Genomic DNA, 13837 nt, shown 5'->3' with positions numbered 1-13837 from the left:
GGCTCAAAGATCAAAATGGGCACATTGAACAAGATGTTAAAACAATGCACAACATATTAATCAATAATCAAATTGGATTCTACTATATTATTCCCATCATGTGGGGACAATGTAGAGCAAATGTAATATAATTTCCCCAACAGGAATAAACTTTCTGTTTCTGCTGCTGACAGTCCTGGAGGGCTGAGTTGATCTGAGACTGTATAACAGACCACAGGAGAGAAGGTCAAAGGTTATGAAGTTATGAAATCAGCAAATTTGCTGCCCTTTTACTAATTTAGCCCTAATAATATCTATTTAACCTCAACAACAACTTGGCTGCAGACTTATTTACAGATCAAAAAGCTCAAAGGTGTCAATTCTACATAATTTTTGATGTTAGCAACTCTGAGATCTAGAACTGTAAGACTGAAAACTCAGAGCTGCTGGTTGGGCCATTCAGGGCCCGTCCAGACATTCAGACTCTAAATGGGCCGAATCTTCCTTCAACACTTGAGGTTCTGCAGTAACTTCTATTTACAGCCGCGAACCTCCAGCCCAGATCCCGTCAGCAGCAGCTTTAACCCGCCTGGAAGAAACGTTAAGGAGAAGCAGAGCCAACAGAGAGCAGGTGGTATCGGGTGGTACCGGGTGGTACCAGGTGGTACCGGGTGGTACCGGGTGGTACCGGGTGGTACCGGGTGGTACCGGGTGGTACCAGGTGGTACCGGGTGGTACAGGCTGGTACGAGGTGGTACCGGGTGGTACCGGGTGGTACCAGGTGGTACCGGGTGGTACAGGCTGGTACGAGGTGGTACCGGGTGGTACCGGGTGGTACCAGGTGGTACCGGGTGGTACAGGCTGGTACGAGGTGGTACCGGGTGGTGACAGTCGGAGTACAGACAGACATTCTTTCTACCTGTCAGTGGTTCCGACCCAAACAGCTTGTAGAACCGGGCTTTTAGCAGAATGGTTAAGTTAAAGTCAGAAGTTTCTCTGCAGCCGAAGCTTTTCTGTGTTTAGAGGTGAGGAGGGTTTTTCTCTGCAATTGATATTGCAGGTGAATTTTGAATTATAAATAGAAAGTTTTTCTAACGTCAACATCAGACCAACATTTTTATTTACAAACCATTGTATGAAAAATATTCTTGCCCATATTTTGATAGTTAGAGGCTCAGATCAGCCCCCCTCTTCCTCACCAAGGACCCAGAGTCTGAACAACATGGAGGCAGAAACTGAGGGTCTTTCTTAGACTGAGGGCAGCCAGACTAATTCATTTTTGCTAAATTATCATATTTTGCTAAATATTATTGCCGAGGGGCACAAACAGACCTCCTGACACACAGATTAAAAATGAAATAAAAGCTGCTGTTATCAGGAAGAGACAATCTGAGAGACTGAATAAAATGTGGAGACATTTTATTCAGTCTACATCTGATGCTTGTTTTTAGAAACAAACATCTGATGTACATGAAATAAACCCATCAGATAATGTTCACATAATGCAAAAATATTCAATAATAATCCCCAGAAAGAGAAGGAGGGAGTAATTCAGTCTATTCCTTTTTTGGTAAATTGTGGGTTATTTATTGTTTATTGTTATTTCTTTGTTGTTTCTGGTGATGTGAACAGTTTACCAAAATAAAATAAATGAATGAATGAATTTAAGGTTAGATATGAATAAAATAAGAACATTGAAATGCATGTGAACATCAACCTTTGTGAAACTTCAACTAAAGAAAGGAAACAATATACAAGCATAAATATATTTATATAACAATATAATCAAAGTTATACAAAAATAAAACTATTTTTTAATAAAATAAAATGGTATATATTACTCTTAATTCATATTTACATGTTTTATATTGAAGAACAATAACAATGTAAATTTTTTCTTACGTCTTTTGAACAAATTCAGAGGCTAAAATTATTTATTCTTAAGCTGCAAAAATGTTTTTTTTTATTCATAAATGTTTAATAAATGTGTTTCTGCTTCTTTAAATTGATTTGTTCAAAATAAAGAAATTCACATTCAGAGCATCAAGATATAAACTGTAACAGCTGAAGAAACCAATGTTGGGTCAACTGGAGCAGTGATCCCAACCCTGGTCCTCAGAGCCCAAAGTCCTGCAGGCTTTAGGACTTTCCCTGTAGCCACATGAATGATTCAGTGATTAAAATCCTCTGCAGAACCTGATGGGCTGCAGAGGAGCTCATGCAACCATTGCAATCAAGTGTTAGAGCAAAGTCACATTCACATCATGGAGGATGTTGGGCTCTGAGGATGAAGGTTGGGGATCTGGACCAGAACGATCCACAAGCCTCACTGAGTTTGGTTCTTCTTTAAGGTCTGGAGATCCGTTCATCTTCTGCTTCCTTAAATAGAAACCAAGAACCAAACCAATAATCAGTGCAACGATCAGTAGGCCTCCAATCATCGGTCCAATATGTTTGTTTTTGCTTCGATCTTCGTTTTCTTTCCTCCTTGTTTTCTGAAAAACAGAATCAGAGCTGAAGGTCAGAATCCATTTCTCTTCATCTGCTGCTCTCAGACCAGCTGCTTTCTGCAGCAGCTTTAGGAAACACAATCATCTGGTCAGAACCAGAACCACATCTGGCCTTAAAGGGATATTCCCCCTCAGATTAGCCACAGCCACACAGAGACTCTAAAGACATTTTCACCTGTAAGAAGATTCACTGATCTGAACATTAAAACACTTTATGCAGCTTCCTTCTTTCACTGGAATATAGAAACCAGGAAAACTCACCTGTAGGAGGCGCTACAACCAGGAAGACGATCTGGATGAGTTTCATCTTCTTGCTTTCTTCTCTCTGGGAAACTCGACACTCGTATTTTCCCGAGTCGCTGGTTTTCACGTTGCTCAGAAGCAAAGACACGTCTCCGTCCTCCATCCGTCTGTCCTGCAGATCCACCCGGTTCCTAAAAGATGGATGCTGGTTCTCTGGATCCAGCTGCTCATCTCTGAACAGCAGAACATATTCTGGTTCCAGGTCCGGTCGGGTCCACTGCACAAACACAGCAGGTTTGTTGTTGGGGAGTCGGCATGGCAGAGAGACTTTCTGTCCAGGAACAGCTGAGATGTTTTTATAAACTACAGGACAGAGAAAAGAGAGCAGAAAGGTCAGAGGTCAAAGTGAACCGGTCCACTTCTACAAATCAGCTGAATTCCCAGGTGGATTTTGTTCTAGAATCATCACTCTATGCTGAGGTCGACCTTCTGACCTCTAGAGCTTAGAGATGTTGATCAAACATGAGCTTTAATACAGAGAAGCTAAAACATTTAACTAATGAATAGATTAATTTATGCTCAATAAAGACCTAAAAAGTTTTAAAGAAAGTTAAAAAAAACTCTGACCAAATAACTCACCGCTGAGTCGACATCCTGCCTTGTTGGATCCATCTTCAGTTTTCACGTCACACAGATACCGACCAGAGTCTTCAGTCCTCAGTCTGGACACATGGAGTCTGATTCGTCCTTCTCTGAGGACGTCTTTGTCGCTCTGGACTCGTCCTGAAAACTGTTTATCCTGAGACTCTGGAATCTCAACTCCTTCATTAACCTCATAGAGAACTAGTTCTGTATCAAGAGTCTCCAAGCTGCAGAAGATGAACAGTTGCTTCCAGGTTCCCTGAGTCTTGGTGGTGAAGGTCCACTCCAGAGTGATGTTCTGCTTCTCCTCTGCCTGATAGCTGCTCTGTGTCACATTCACTACAAATGTTGCTGCTGAGGAGACAGAGAGGGAAAGAGAGGAGCAGACACACTGAGAACTGGAACATGGGAGTCTTTCAGCTCCATCTAGAGAGCTTTCTGTCACAAAGACAAGATGGAGACTGACCACAGAGACATGAGCTGAGGATGAGGAGCAGCAGGATGCTGGACATCATCTTCATCCTGAGAGAGGAAGAGGAGGAGAGGCAGCGGAACATCAGGAACATCTAGAACAATACAAGGAACAACTAAAATATCTGGTCTTTCCTCAGGCACATTAGTTTCTATTTGTTTTTGTTTTCAATATCATATATTTTACAATCTATTATTTTCCAACATAATAATTGTAATCATTATGATTCTCACATGATCAACTGTGAATGCAGCTCCTGCACTGAGTCTGTTGCTGCTCTGCTCTGATCAGCCTGCTGGCAGAAACAGCAGTGAACTGAACTGACAGGCCGAGACTTTATATACTGGTCCAACTTCTTTACACAGATCGGGTTTCTGTGTAAAATTCACCGATTGGACGGACAACCTTACCCTATTGAATACCATCCAATGGGCAGTTTTTACACAGAAAGCCGTCATTTGCATTCTGTGTAAGGACCGCCCATCTTTACACAGAATGACACAAACGGTGTGATCACAGGTACCAGTGCTCATAGTCACAGGTAAACCTGATCAACTGTGAACGTACGTCTGCTAAACACTGATGTCGGCTGGACAAGTGAACTAAATTTCCTGGTTTTCTTGACAGAATGCAAATGATGACTTTCTGTATAAATAATACCTATTGGATGGCATTCAATAGGCGTTCTTTACATAGAAAGCCTGTGAGCACAGGTAACTGGTCAGAGGAACCATTGCTCACAGTTCCTGTTTCTGTGCTCACAGCTACTGTCAGCCCAGACCTCGGCTGACAGTAGCTGTGCCTTCAGTGTCAAAAACGCCCATTTAATGCCATCCAATAGGCTTTCTTCACACAGAAAGACACAAACCATGTCATCTTAGACACAGGTAATGTGTTCATAGGCACTGGTTCTGTGAGCCCAATAGTGCCTATGAACACAAGCTGTCTGTGTAAAGAATGCCTATTGAATGCTATCCAATAGGTGTTCTTTACACAGAAAGCCATCATTTGCATTCTGTGTCAAGAAAACCAGCCAACATCAGTGTTTAGCAGACGGTACGTTCATGTTGAACAGGGGAAAATGATTGTTTTCTTTTATGGTTGATTATTATTGCTCTTTTTTTGTTTGCTTTGCATGTATATTGTTTTTTGGGTTGTTGCTTTTCTTTTTCCTTTTCCCCTTTTGACAATCCAAACACCCTGGACTGAAGGTGGTTGTCTCGGGAGGCGGGGCGCACTAATTGGCCACCCGGACAGATGTCAGCAGAGGCTGATTAGAGCCAAAATAAAAGGAGCCTGGCTGGGAAGAAGACTGAGAAGAACTGGTTCTCCAGCCACGGGAACTGACACGCTGTGGGGAGCAGACGGAGCCCGCTCATCCGGCACAAGCGAGCGAGAGTTGGACAGACGGCCCAGAACAGAGGATCAGGGCAGAGGGTAACCTCTGCCCGCGCCTGTACGTAAAGTTCCTTTCTGGTCGAGCTGATCCTGCAGAGAGCTGGCAAAAAGCACGTCTTCCGACGGAGTTCTGGTGCGGGGATGCTGGCGCTTTCCTGTTCTTTCCTTCTAGTTGGACCGAAACATAAGGGGGCGTGGCACGCCGAGGAGTGAAGCGGTGGTGGAGCGCTGTGCGGCCGGCTGTAGTGTGCGCTACACATAGATCACCGCCACGAACAAGAAAATAAGCGGAGCCCAACCTGTGGCCTTCAACGGATGACTTTTTTTATGGAACACTGGATTTTATAAAGAACAGTTTTTATTGTGCCACTACTTGTGACTCTTTTGATTAAAATACCTTGCACCTGATTGCTCCGCTGTTTGGGTTTTTCGAGTTGTTTGCTCCCCCTTGTGTTGAAGACGGACTGTGGGCCAATTTGGCCTAACATTCACAGTTGATCAGATGAGCAGCAGAAACCTGTTTTATTTAATTGTTGGTTATTTATTGAGACAATCTGAGGACATTGGACAGAGGAGCAAACGCTGCACGGACGGAGGTCCCAGCAGTGACCTGGCTCTCCGGGTGAGGCAGGAGCTGCAGGGCGGGGAAGAACCGGAAGAGAGTCAACTTTTAAACATCCAGAGACTTTGTTTTAATATCCTTGTTCTTATCATCTTTAGTTTAATGTAATTGAGAGATTGTATGTATTAAAAGAAAAGTGACAAATGTCTATATAACTGCACAATGCCATGTTTTAACAAATGTACCAAATAGCAATAACATATTTTGAAAGAAAGGAAAAAGTTAAATCCATGTGTCTTTACTGCACTGAGGTGATGTTTTGTATGCAGGCAAAATAAATCCAATTCCCAAAACTTGAAGGTTGTTTTTAGTTTATTTTTCTGTTTACTGGAAAATCAAATGTTTTCTGCTTCTTCTCCTGTTCTGGTGGAAAAAAACCCAAAAAAACAACCCAACTCAGTGCTCCTGAACCACTCCCTGTAGTTATAGAAAACGGACCAACAGTTCTTCCTCTCACACTTAGAAAAATCTACAAATAAACTTTGTAAATCTCAAAATATAAAGAAAGAATGAATTACTGTAATTTGTAGAATTCACTCACTGATATTTTCTCCTCATGAATTATAACACTTATTCTGAAAATGTTTTATAATGACATTTTATGAGCTGCAGAGAAACAAAACGTCCTCTAGTCTCACTTCGTCATTATCACCACAGGGGGCAGTAGTGATCATTAAAACGTTTTTATTTTTCTGCACATTTTCTATTTATTTTAGTTTTTTTATTTCTTGCATTTAGTAAAATGCAAGAAATAGTAAAAGACAGGTAATTCAATTTACTTAGTTGGGCCGGATCAAAAGACTCTGAATTCTCGGGAGCCTAGGTGTGAATAACAAGGGAGTGCACAAAGTGTTAATAAGAAAGAGTAAAATTTAATAATATAAACAATTGTGGATCCACATGTACAATGGTAACAAAATTGCACGTTTTTTTTTTTTTAAACAGTCTCTTCCAATGTGTCAGTCAATTCTCTTCAGTATTTCAAGGACAGTGACCAGTCGGGTCACTATCTACCATCTCACTGGGTTTTCTGGACTGGGACTCGCCATCCCAATTCAGGAGAACTGGGTCTTGAAGTCTCTGGGCACTCCAGGCCAAAAGTGCACCGAAACATGCGAAAGAAGAAAAAACAATACAAACCTGACCTGGATCAAGGCCAAAGTAAAACATCTTAGAATATAAGATGCCAATATCAATTAAACCTATGCATCAATAAATTATAATTCAGAGAGTTTCCATCATTGCTCAAGTTTTTCTGTTCACGTTGTACAAAAATCATCAGTTTATCAGGATACAACGTTACTTAGACATCAGTAAAACTAAAGAAATTAGCTTAATATGTGGTAAAGAAAAAAAATAAAATTATAATAATTATAATAATATATATTTTACTCTAAAAGTGCCGGTACCTCTTCAACACTATAAATTTCTTGTAATGCCAACGTAAAAAGCACTTAACTGAAATATAATATACAGAACAATAATACAAAATCTTACTGTATTATGTTATTTTTGTTAAATTAGGTCAAATATTACGTATTTTACTGAGCCAACTGCTGAGCGCGTGCGGTCACTCACCGATGCTATGATGCTAACGGGGATTTTTTTCCCAGTAGCAGCTGCTCTCAAACGACTTTCACAGATAAAAAAATAATTTACTATTTTCAATTATATATTTTGCGAAACGATACCAATATTGTTTTTCTTACCGTTTGTCCAGATTTTAGAAGCTCTTTCAGGCTCCAACGGAACCAACGGTTAGGTATGAGCTCTCAACCTAGTCTGATGCGTTCTGAGCAGAATCACAGTGCAGTAGTGAAAGGCGGGACAATCAACCCCATTGGCTGATGTAATATCAGACCACGCCAGACATTGGTTCTCCAAACCATTAGCACAACAATCACTAAAGGCCTATTTCACAGTTTTTAAAGATTTTTAGCACTTTTATATTTATATTTGAGTAAAACAAAACACAAAATCTATTTATACTTTCCAATCTTGTGAAAAAAAAGACATCAAATTAACATAATTAATTTTTCACTTTTGTTTTTAACACTAGATTGCACTTTCATTAATTTATGGTTCATTGATTTGAGACTAAGTTCAGTTACAAACCTTTGATTTATTACATCAAAGCAAATATATTAGTATTAATTGAACATGGGTAAAAGTCCATGCATCTGTCCTGATAACAGTGTTATGTTTTTAAAGAAACCAGAAAGAAGTTTTTTTTCTTTCTAGAGTCTTTATGAGGGGAAAACCCCCATAAAGTTTTAAAGTCTATTATTGTTAAACTCCAGTGACAAAATAATATTTGTGTGTAAATAATTGTGACATTTTAGTTTTAAAGTTCCTTAAGTTCTAATGTAGCTGTTAAAACTTTCCTCAGAAATTTGCAGCCCGTTTTCGTTTTTTGCACTTTATTATATTTGAAATATAGATGTATATAAATGTGTAAGTTTTAAAGAAACGTCAAGACATTGTAATTAAGACATGAACTAAATATAATCATTTAGTTCAGAGTTTTTTTCTGAAATTTTATTGAAATTTTCAAAATAAACATTTTTGCTAATTTGTCTGTCATAGTTTTATGTTTTCACATTTTCTCAGCAAAGTTGATCAAAACTATTTTCTAATTCATAGTTTCATCTTTTCCCATTTCATTAGAACAAAGAAACAGTCATTTTTAGTGATTTAGAGCTTCAGGAAATAAAAGCGGACGGCTGCACAGTGGAGCAGTTGGTAGCTCTGTTGCCTTGCAGCAAGAAGGTCCTGGGTTTGATTCCCGTTGTCTTTCTGCTTGGAGTTTGTATATTCTGAGTTTGCATGTTCTCCCTGTGCATGGTGGGTTCCCTCCAGGGTCACGGGCTTCCTCAGGTTAATTCGTCTCTCTAAATTCTCCCTCGGTGTGTGTGTGTGGGGGGGGGGTTGCGTGTGTGTGTGTGTGTGTGTGTGTGTGTGTGTGTGTGTGTGTGTGTGTGTGTGTGTGTGTGTGTGTATGGTTGTTTGTCTTGTCTGGACCCTGCGACAGACTGGCTACCTGTCCAGGTGACCCCTGCCTCTCATCTGTAGCTGAATAGAAAATGGATGGAAGAAAGCAGAGCTGCTGTTTTGTCCACATGGTGGCGCTCTAAGCTCTGACTAAAAGCTGCTCAGCAGTGAAAGTTAATATTTCTCCTCCTTTCTATCTTTATTCAGTTCTGATGTGAAAATACAGATGCAACACAGATGGTTGCTCATGCAACCATTGCAATCAAGTGTTAGAGCAAAGTCACATTCACATCATGGAGGATGTTGGGCTCTGAGGATGAAGGTTGGGGATCTGGACCAGAACGATCCACAAGCCTCACTGAGTTTGGTTCTTCTTTAAGGTCTGGAGATCCGTTCATCTTCTGCTTCCTTAAATAGAAACCAAGAACCAAACCAATAATCAGTGCAATGATCAGTAGGCCTCCAATCATCAGTCCAATATGTTTGTTTTTGCTTCCATCTTCGTTTCTTTCCTCTTTGTTTTCTGTAAAACAGAATCAGAGCTGAAGGTCAGAATCCATTTCTCTTCATCTGCTGCTCTCAGACCAGCTGCTTTCTGCAGCAGCTTTAGGAAACACAATCATCTGGTCAGAACCAGAACCACATCTGGCCTTAAAGGGATATTCCCCCTCAGATTAGCCGCAGCCACACAGAGACTCTAAAGACATTTTCACCTGTAAGAAGATTCACTGATCTGAACATTAAAACACTTTATGCAGCTTCCTTCTTTCACTGGAATATAGAAACCAGGAAAACTTACCTGTAGGAGGCGCCACAACCAGGAAGACGATCCCAATGGGGTCAGAGGTCAAATTGTATATCTTTCTTCCGGTTGCTTCTCTCTGTAAAACTCGACACTCGTATTTTCCTGTGTCGCTGGTTTCCACGTTGCTCAGAAGCAAAGTCACGTCTCCGTCCTCCATCCGTCTGTCCTGCAGATCCACCCGGTTCCTAAAAGATGGATGCTGGTTCTCTGGATCCAGCTGCTCATCTCTGAACCGGAGGACATATTCTGGTTCCAGGTCCGATCGGGTCCACTTCACAAACACAACAGGTTTGTTGTTGGGGAGTCGGCATGGCAGAGAGACGTTCTGTCCAGGAACAGCTGAGATGTTTTTATGAACTACAGGACAGAGAAAACAGAGCAGAAAGGTCAGAGGTCAAAGTGAACCGGTCCACTTCTACAGCAGCAGCAGAGACACTGGACTATGACCTGGATTGGAACACTCTGGTAATATCATAGAAAAAAAAGACTAAGAGTAAAAAAAAAAAATAAAAAAACACAACCATCTCTGGCAAAGGAATTACATAGCTTCAAGGAAAAACGGATCAGGGCGCAGTTTCCACACTAAAAGTTGGCGTAGTACAAATTCATGAAAGTGTGCTGCACAAAACTTTGGATGCATAAAGTCGTGCGTCTTTCCTTTATAAATCCCAATTTGCAGGAAATAGACAGCAGCTGCTGGTCGCCTCGTCGTCTCCATAAATGCAAATGTAAATGAATAGAAACACCCAGAAATCTGCCACCACGTGAACCAATACATGGCAACGTCCTTGATTGTTAGTATCCATCCATCCATCCATCCATCCATCCATCCATCCATCCATCCATCCATCCATCCATCCATCCATCCATCCATCCATCCATCCATCCATCCATCCATCCATCCATCCATCCATCCATCCATTTTCTTACACCCTTCTCCCTAATGGGGTCGGGAGTTGCTGGTTCCTCTCCAGCTACGTTCTGGGCGAGAGGCGGGTTCACCCTGGACAGTTCGCCAGTCTGTCGCAGGACAATTGTTGTTATAAGTATTTATAATAATAACATATTTTATTTAAAAGGTGCTTTCAGGGCTCTTAAGGTAGCCTCACAAAAATAAAAATAATACATTTTAAATGAAGAACAACTCCAAATACTAAAAAAAAGAAAATAAAGAGCAAAAGCCTGAGCAGCAGATTGTTCAGACAGAGAATCAGAGAGTCCATTGAGTGGAAATGTGGACGTTTATTCTAAATAGAGAAATCATATTTACAAGTTTACATTTACAGAATAGAGATGCTGTTTGTCCCTAAAGGTGCTTTCATAAAGCGGGAGTCTGCAGCTGGACCGGTACCGGTACTGGTACCATACCAGAAGGCTCCTTTTGCTCAGAGCTCCAGGATGATCAGTCTGGATTAATGTAAACACTAATAAACCATCATCAATATTTCCCCGTCTGTCCTGCAGATCCACCCGTTTCCTAAAAGATGGATGCTGGTATATGATCTCTGATCAATCGCTCCCTCTGAATCCTTCCATTGGTGACGTTCTCCATCAGAACCAAAGATCCACAATTTGCAGCTCACATTCATTGTGAACACACCTTGATCATCTTAAAAATAATCCAACCTGTTTGGAGTTAATCTGCTGATCAAAGCCTGTTTTCTGTTTTAGTGAGAATGAATTTATCCATAGATGCATTTCGACCAAAGTCTTTATGAGACAAAACCTGAGGAGACGTAATATTTACATTTTAGTGAGGTTTTCACATACTTTTATTTTCTTATTTTGTTTGCACGTTAGCTCTGAAGATAAATGTTGATCAGTTTCATCGTTTATGTTTAAACAATGAAACATTAAAATCATAAAACTAACATCATGTTTGATTCTTCTTGGTCTAAATAACTGAATGAAGTCGGATTTCAGTGGATTTAGGTGAGTTTTGACACTATGTAATTTGATATCTTTCACAGAAAACGTTGCGTAGCACATTTTCATGCCAGGGAAAATGTTTACATATTTTTAGTGCTGCTCGCTTTATACATGAGGCCCCTGGACCTCAACACAAGAACTGTTGTTAGAATCAGAAATAATTTGCTTCAAATTATCTAACAAATATTTTTGTTATTTGTTGATGAATGTATTTTATTCAGTTATTCAAACTTTTCAGTTGGTTTAAATCCCTTTTTGATTAAGTAATCTTGGATCTATAAGATATGTTTGTTTCTAAAAAAACCCAAAACATCTTATTTCTAAAATTTATCACTATTTCCTAACTCCTGACTCTGGTTGGTTGAGTTTTATTTGCTTACAGATGAACATAGAAGTGCTGCATGTTTTGCTCTCAGCAGAAAATCCACTGAACCCTTTACTTTCATCAGCCTGTGGAAATGTGTTGTTACATCAGTCCAGTCCTTTACATGGCCGTACTCAGGATGAATCTACTAAATAGTTTCTACTTATACTCAACAAAGACCTAAAAAGTTAAAAGAAACATGAAAAAAAAAAAAAAAACTCTGACCGAATAACACTGTTGAGTCGACAATCTGCATTGTTGAATCCATCTTCAGTTTTCACGTCACACTGATACAGACCAGAGTCTTCAGTCCTCAGTCTGGACACATGGAGTCTGATTCGTCCTTCTCTGAGGACGTCTTTGTCGCTCTGGACTCGTCCTGAAAACTGATCATCCTGAGACTCTGAAATCTCAAGTCCATTATGGACCTGATAGAGAACTCGTTCTTTTCTAAGAGTTAACAAAATGCAGTAGATGAACAGATTCCTCCATGTTCCCTGAGTCTTGGTGGTGAAGGTCCACTCCAGAGTGATGTTCTGCTTCTCCTCTGCCTGATAGCTGCTCTGTGTCACATTCACTACAAATGTTGCTGCTGAGGAGACAGAGAGGGAAAGAGAGGAGCAGACACACTGAGAACTGGAACATGGGAGTCTTTCAGCTCCATCTAGAGAGCTTTCTGTCACAAAGACAAGATGGAGACTGACCACAGAGACATGAGCTGAGGATGAGGAGCAGCAGGATGCTGGACATCATCTTCATCCTGAGAGAGGAAGAGGAGGACTATCAGTGAACGCACCATTTCTCTGCTGTTTCTCCCTCAGTGTGCAGACCATTCTGTGAACCTTCCTGGACCAGACTGAACCTTCACTGTCATCACTGAAAACATTTATTGTTATAATAAACTCACTTTACACTATAACTCAACTTCTCCTGTATTGTGTTCTGCATGTGGGCTAGAAACTTAACACCCAATATGACATCCTCTCTTCACTGACAATGTGAGAGAGGTATAAAAGAGTTTACACACGTTTCAGACGCTCACTGACAATTAAAAACATTTTCTCATGAAGCTTCAGGTAAAAGTTTATTTAACGGCTCAGATGAAAAGTTCTGATCAAAACACTGACAGGAAATAGATCCAGTGATATCAGATCTGCTAATTATTCCTAGAAACCTGAGACGTCCTTCATGCTCTGAGTTAAAGTTCAGTTTAAAACATTTCCATAAAACATTATAAATGGCTCATACTTTTATGACTCTGTTTCAAGTCCAGTTGAATCCAATTTGCTTCACACTGCATTCAGTCACTCATCCATTCACACACTGATGGTGATAAATACATGACAATAACAGCCTCAGCTGCCCTGGAGCAATTTGGCAGAGGCGACTGTGGACCGGTGCCACTGGCAGGTGAAGTGCCTTGCTCAAGGACACTAAGAAAGAAGCAGATTGCCCCAGCAACATGCTAATTTCAGGACAAACTCCTAATATTGTCGTCACCACTGGTCTCTCTAAACACATAAAGTGAAACAGAATAAATTCATCTGAGTAACATAATAGCAGATCTTTGTTTCTGGTCCAGAAATCATTTGGAAATGATTTAAAACATGAATCTGAAGCAAAGCAATAAACGACTTAAAGTTTATTATAATCTAATATGTCAAACAGAACAAGTTCAAATAAATCTGTTCTTTGTCAAGAAGTTTGGTTTCTTTTTCTCCTTTTCTTTCTGAATCAAATAGTCTATATTATAATTAAAGCCGTTACTACGGTGGCCCTGAGGTGCAGACCACTTCAACAAATTCAAAAACAACATTAACAAAATGGAAAGGGTGTGTCCCAGTTGGAGACCTGAGAAATGGACAATAGGCATGATTACATA

The 13837-nt window shown here is 40.3% G+C and overlaps 1 protein-coding gene across 1 annotated transcript; it reads right to left on the bottom strand.

Moving 5' to 3' along the window:
• Positions 1-1888: 1888 nt before the first annotated feature.
• On the bottom strand, positions 1889-4167 carry LOC129379941 (uncharacterized). Its single transcript, XM_055060898.1, has 5 exons — positions 4080-4167; positions 3841-3896; positions 3372-3728; positions 2751-3095; positions 1889-2474 (listed from the first exon to the last, which is right to left on the bottom strand). Coding segments are annotated over exons 1-5 (909 nt in total). The 5' UTR covers positions 4082-4167; the 3' UTR covers positions 1889-2325.
• Between the last annotated feature and the right edge of the window lie 9670 nt (positions 4168-13837).

This window comes from Poeciliopsis prolifica, unplaced genomic scaffold, assembly GCF_027474105.1.
Source record: "Poeciliopsis prolifica strain line A6 unplaced genomic scaffold, Auburn_PproV2 SCAFFOLD062, whole genome shotgun sequence".
Lineage (NCBI taxonomy): Eukaryota > Metazoa > Chordata > Actinopteri > Cyprinodontiformes > Poeciliidae > Poeciliopsis > Poeciliopsis prolifica.
The sequence above is the reverse complement of the archived record's forward strand: the minus strand, read 5'-3'. Positions and strand labels throughout refer to the sequence as shown.